Source organism: Heteronotia binoei, chromosome 9 (assembly GCF_032191835.1).
Source record: "Heteronotia binoei isolate CCM8104 ecotype False Entrance Well chromosome 9, APGP_CSIRO_Hbin_v1, whole genome shotgun sequence".
Classification (NCBI taxonomy): Eukaryota; Metazoa; Chordata; class Lepidosauria; order Squamata; family Gekkonidae; genus Heteronotia; species Heteronotia binoei.
The window spans coordinates 3,783,820-3,789,967 of NC_083231.1; the positions used below are offsets into that span (position 1 = coordinate 3,783,820).

Sequence of the window (6,148 nt, forward strand, 5' to 3'; positions counted from 1 at the left end):
CTCCCTCCCCAGCCCATCTGCCACTCCCTCACAGGGCTTCAGCCAGCTTGGACAGAGCAGGAGAACAGAGCTGGGAGACCAGATCCCTCCACTGAAGCAAGGTGGGTGGCCTTGGGCCAGATGCACACCTGCAGCCTGACCAGCCTCACAGGGTTGTTGTGAGAGGAAACGGAGGAGAGGGGGATGATGGAGGCCATTTGGGGTGGGGGGTGGGAATTAAGTGCACAAATGAGTTTAGGGAACGGCCCTAGACATCACACAGGGCTCAGGATTGCTCTGTAAATCCACAAAGCATTTTTCCATCTATCCATTGTTATTCCATAGATACTTAAAGGAGAGCAATTCCATGAGTCCAAGAGGGTTTCTTCCCCACAACCTCAGAAGGTGACAGGCAAGGAGTCCCTTCTGAGAAGAAGCTCTCAATCAACACAATTTCCCCTCTTGACAAGCTTTTAAAAGTCATCTCCTAACAAGAGTTAATTGTCCTACTAAATAAGGGCGCACATTCTTGGCCAACTGATTATCTTACAAAGTCAACACCAGATACAGTTATCATGACTTGAAATAACTTCTCAGAATATGTAAGAATATGTATTCTCACTGGCTTTTATCTCAACAAAGCCTGTTTAAAAATAACAATTGCAAGTTTTCATATTTATTAATATCTTTTAGCTCTCAGTCAAACTCCGGTCCTTGAATCATATTTTCATTTCTGTCTAGTTGGGACATTCTTCTGATTTCTGCACCTGAGCCTAAACAAACGGTATCTATTGATACAGGGGTGTCAAACATGCAGCCCAGGGGTCGAATCAGACCCCCGGAGGGCTCCTATCAGGCCCCCAAGCAACTGGCTGTCATCTGCTTCCTCTTTCTTCTCTCATGCTTCCTTCTGCATCACAGCTTGCTTTGCCAGGCTCGCTCAATTGCACAGGAGCTACAGAGCAAAGCCTCTATTCTTTCCACTGGCTGAGGCTCCTCCCTTGGGAGGAAGGGGGGAAGGGAGAGCTTGCTTTGCCAGGCTTTCTCAATTGCACAGCAGAGCTACTGAGCCAGGCCTCTCTTCCTTCCATTGACTAAGGCTCCTCCCCCTCCTGGGGAAGGCAGGAAAGAGCCAGGGCTTCCTTTGCCCAGTTCCCTGGATCCCATGGGAAAAATACAAAGAAAGCATCTTTAAGACCAATGAGTGCTAATGTTTAAGCACGTTTTATTTTAAGGTTAAACAAAAAAATCTTTGTGTTTGTCAGTGTACTTCATAACATTTCTCTCTCTGCTACCTAATCTTAAATAGGTGCACACCTGGCCCAGCCGAACATGGCCCAGCCCAACGAGGTCCCATTTATGTCAGATCATCCGGCCCTCATAATAAATGAGTTTGACACTCCTGGGTTAGATGGTTTTTAGCCTACACAAGCCACACTATTGTTACCCCTTTGTATTCTCCTGACAGATCTTCAAGGCTATTCTGTTCTGGGTCTCTGGAGGCAGTCCTCCTTGGCCAGCTCCCCTGAGAGGCCACATCTGTCCTCCTTATCTGTGCTGGTCTTCTTGGTCAAGGCCGGCAATTGCCTGTCTGTCCCCCTCTATTTCTGGCCATATTTGTGACTGCTGGGTGAATGTAACGCCTCCACCTTTCTAAGCTAAACACCCACCCTGATGAAAAACAACCCCAAACTGAGAAGCAGTCAGAGCAGCCCGGCCTGGTTATGGAGAGAGCCAGGGAGAGAGCAGCTACATGACAAGCGGGAAAGTTGCTGCAGAGGGAAAATCCAGGGTTTTTTTTAAATTGGGGGAGTTTAGCTTCCGGTCCTCTTGTGCAACATTATGACATAATGTTAAGATCCTGTTACAGCACAAAGGGGAAAGGTCAGTTCGGAAGATAAACATATTTTAAAAGGCTGTTTTTCTTTTTCTTGTACAACAAAGCAATTAAAAAAAAGAATGCCAATGTTTGCCCATTGCATGCTGATATTTTTACATTTTTTTTAAAATGCACTCAATTAGCTAATTTAAAAAAAAATTAGCTAGGGTTTTTATATTGGAGAGGAAAGCTAATCCATGTTTGCAACCTTTACACAGAATATTGACTTATGTCCTAATGTAGAGGGCTCATAAATATAATTCGTCAATTCCCCCTTTTCACAAAAAGAAGTTCTAGATCAAAAAAACTTTAAGCTCATTTATCTTGACTTTTATAGGAGTGAAATATGTATATAGATCTGTGCTGCTGAATCAAGTATGCTAAATAATTCAGCAAACACAGTTAATTCCATTAAACATTGATCTAAATGCTGAGACATTGGTGTCAATACACAATATTTTAACAGTGGGATTAGATAATAAAATGCAGATGGGTGCAAGACCTTAAATTGTGTGAGCAATTCTACCTCGGCTTATGTTTGCGCCTCAACTGCCTGGGAAGACAACTGGAGCCACGCCTGCGGGGAAAGGCTCAGGTCTTCTCTCCTGCACTAGGTACCTTGGCCACCGTGCAGCCGGGTGGCCACATAAGCTGGCTTTGGCCACAGCTCTCCATGCTCGGATCTCATTCAGAGCAGCAGCGCTCTCCATGCACTTGCGGAGGGCACAAAGCCTACCCTGGTGCACAAGGGGGCAGTGGTGAGACTCCTGGTGAGCACCGGCTCTTGGGGACACGTGGCCCCAGCCATAAGGGCAATTCAGCAATTCAATATAAGAGGATCCCCATCAACTTACGCGGAACACGGCCCTGGCTTTACTGTCATCATTCTCCAGAAGACAAAGTCGCTCCCTCAGATATCCCTGCAGCCAAGCATCAGGAAGTCTAGTTGCACATTTCCACATGGTGAGCTTCAGAGACAGAACTAAAAATACAAGAAGTTTTGGGGTCTGGATGTGAATCAGACCAGGCTTCAGGCACCTGCCACATAATGCTGGCTAGCCCAGATACAAAAGCACACCCCTGCTCTTTAATGTTAGGCAGCTACATCCAGGTTGAAGTAAAGTAGATTGACCGTCAGTGTGGCATTCTTGCTAACTCTCACAAACCCTTCTGACGCTCCTTGCTGAATGGCATCACGCTCACTAGGACGATGGCAGCGCCCACTATCCGAAGGGGCCCTTCCAGACTCCCATGGAGTTCTCAGAGTCTTAGCCACTGTGATTTGCTGAACTGTAATTGGGAAGGAGGAGCTACTTGCTCACTGGAAAGGTCCAGAAAACAATATGGAATTGATGAAGAGCCCCCTATGCCCCTCTTCACGGAGAACTTTGTGAAATAAGCTCTCCCCTATGAGAGAGCAGCACAACAGAAGCAGTATATAAATTCAATGCTCATTGAGAAAAATAGGACAATAAGCAAACACAGGGATCTTTCTGGGTTTGGAAAGCTGTTAAAACCTCTGCCAGGGCCTTCTTGTTAGGATCTGAAAACGCACCCTGCAAATTATTATAAACTTCAGGGGCTTTGTCTCCTGTGCAGTGAAGGAAGACTGCGATTTTGTGGCCCCTGGACTCTTTGTCCACCTTCTGCCTTCAAAGTAGTTTCAACTTTTCTGGTTTAAACAATTTTATTAATAACATATGGTAACGGTGTCTATTTATATCATTACTATCCCTAACCCACATGATATTTTCTGATCCCCCCTCCCTCCATTACTAGACTCCCGCCGAAGTTATATACTTGAGTTCACTTATAAAGGTACCCTTAACCAATCAAAGTTCAATTTCTTCCTTTTCTCATACTCATTATTAAAAAATTGTCCAATGTCCTTTGACATTCCACTCTTTCTCTATATATCCTCTAAATTTCTTCCACTCCCTTTTAAACACTTCCAAATCATAGTCTCTTAAAGTTCTCCTTAGTTTGTCCATCTCACTCCACGATAAAACTTCCACAATCCAATCCCAAAGTAGTTTCAACTTTTGTTCCCATCTCGGTCCCTTCTCCCCCACATTTCCCACTGAGGATAAGCGTGAGGGAGGCGTGAAATGCTCCACAGCCTTACAAGGGAAGGGATGCAGCCTGGAACTCTGCCAGGGTGGAGACCCCCGGGAGATACAGGCCGTGCAACCCCCCTCCTTTGGCTGAGGGCTGCCAGTTCCGAGCAGAGCCGAGCTGGCCCAGCGGCCCCTGACTTGCAGGCGGGCAACAGCTGCAGCTGGCTCGGGGAGCTGCGCCAGGGCTCCACCCAGCCCCGAGAGCAGACCCAGACCGAGTCGCCCAGCGGCGGCAGACGAGGGGGCTCTTCCTCCAGCAAAGGTCCCCGAAGCGCCCGGGAGCCACTCACCCTTCTGCTGCGGCTGCCCGGCGGGGGCGCTCGGGCCCAAGAGCTCCGCCCGAGGGGGCCGGGGGTGTGGGGCAGCGGCGGGGGCGCCCCCGGGGGAGGGCTCCATGCTCCCTGCAGAGCGGAGGCAAGGCGTCGAGCGAGGCGGCAGGGGCGGCTCCCCCTTTCCCCCGACGCCGCCGCCGCTGCCCGCCCCCTCGAGCCGGCAGCTGAGCGCTGGGCCAGGCGGGGCGGCGGCTTCCTCCCTCCCTTCCGACGGGCTTTCGCTTTCCCGCCGGTCTGGCTGGAGCGAGGCTGCCCGCCTGGGGCCGCCTTCCGACGTGCGCAGCCGGACTCTGGCCTCGCCCTCCCTTCCGAGCAGCCGCGGGCTGAAGAAGCCGGTGGGCCGCGCTGAGCTGAGCCGCACCTCCCTGCCCTGGGCCAGGCGGGCCGCCCACGCTGCTGGGCCCGAGGAAGAGGCGGCGGCGGCGGCGGGTGCCTGGAGGGGGCGTCCGGCCTGCGGGCGGATTTCCGCGGCGCCTTTTGGTGTCGCGAGCAGCGGCGAGCCCCCGGGCGGCGGGGCGGCCATTGGCGGGAGCGGGAGGGCTCCGGCCGGCTGCTGCTGCAGCGCCCGCCACGTCGAGGGAGCCTTTCCGGGCAGAGCTTCCCGGCGGCGGGAGTAGGCGGGCGGAGGTGCAGCGTGGCCCGCGTCCCCCGATGGAGAGGAGAGGCTTCGAGGCCCCTTCCTGCCCCAGGCCGCCCCCCCTCCCTTCTGCTGCCCTGGAGAGAATCTTCCCGCTCCTTCTGGTTTTGATACTGGGGGCCTCCCCTTCTCATGGCTCTGCTGTCGGGTCACCACCCCCACTCAGCTTTAGGGGCTTCATGCAATGGGTCAGCATCTCCCCTACCCCTCCCGCGCCTTTCATGCAACAGGATAAGAAGGAAGGCTTGACCCGGGGCCAGCAGTTTTATCCTGGGTAGAAGCTTCCGTGCACGCAGAAGAAGCCCAACGGGGCCTTTCTGGGGTCTTATGGCTGCAGCTCTCATTCAGCCCTGCTAAAGGGATCTGTCAAGTCTGCAGATTCAATAACGAGTCGATGTAGGTACAAAGAAACTAGTTTATTGATACTGGATGTTTGCGTCCACAGCCAGGGCTTGAAGAGACTGAAACCATACAGTAGATACATTGCATATAAGGAGCACTTCAAAAACATTCCTACGGGCAGGGAAATTGTGCAGGGGACATTCACAAATAGATGTTACTAGTACATTCTTATGTTGATTAGGCGTAGTGGCCTTGATGTTTTACTAGGCTCCTAAGACTGGGCTGAGAAGGTTCAGATAAGACTTTTCACACATCACCCTTTCAAAGCAGGGAGAGTTTCTAAGAAAGGGAGGGGGGAGCAGCAGAGAGGCACTAGCAGCGTTTGGTTCTACTTTGGTTCTACCCAGCATGCTCCTTGGTTGAGCCAGAGTTATATCAGACTTGACAGGATCCAGCCCTGTATTTGCACCTCTACTGAAGGTGACCCCAGAATCCACCTTCCCAGTGCAGGCGTTTCTAAGCTCCTCTGTGTGAGAACAGCAGCACCCAAGGCTTCTGCCTCCTCACACCATCCCTTTGTGCAAATAAGAAGGAGAAGAGGTGGCTTTGTATACCCTGCTCTCCTGGGAGCGTGGGAGGACTGGGGAAGGCAATGGCAAACCACCCCGGTGAAAACGTTGTGAAAGCAACGTCACCCCATAGTCGGAAAGGACTGGTGCTTGCGCAGGGGACCTTTCCTTTCCTTCTTGGAGCAGCTTACAGTGACCTTCCCTTCCTCTCCCTGCAACAGACACTCAGGACATTTCCTGGTTGGTCTCCTGCAAGGCCAGCATGGCTTCCTGCTTCCATGCTGCTCATGGCC

The 6,148-nt window shown here is 51.6% G+C and overlaps 1 protein-coding gene across 1 annotated transcript in view; it reads right to left on the reverse strand.

The window, feature by feature from the left end:
• The window catches only part of SH3TC1 (SH3 domain and tetratricopeptide repeats 1), a 57,407-nt gene extending 53,036 nt beyond the window's left edge, over positions 1-4,371 (reverse strand). The window contains exons 1-2 of the mRNA XM_060247266.1: positions 4,266-4,371; positions 2,713-2,840 (exon numbers count right to left, since the gene is read on the reverse strand). Coding sequence (XP_060103249.1) covers positions 2,713-2,840; positions 4,266-4,371 — 234 coding nt within the window. The remainder of the gene's footprint in view (positions 1-2,712; positions 2,841-4,265) is intronic.
• Positions 4,372-6,148: the final 1,777 nt, after the last annotated feature.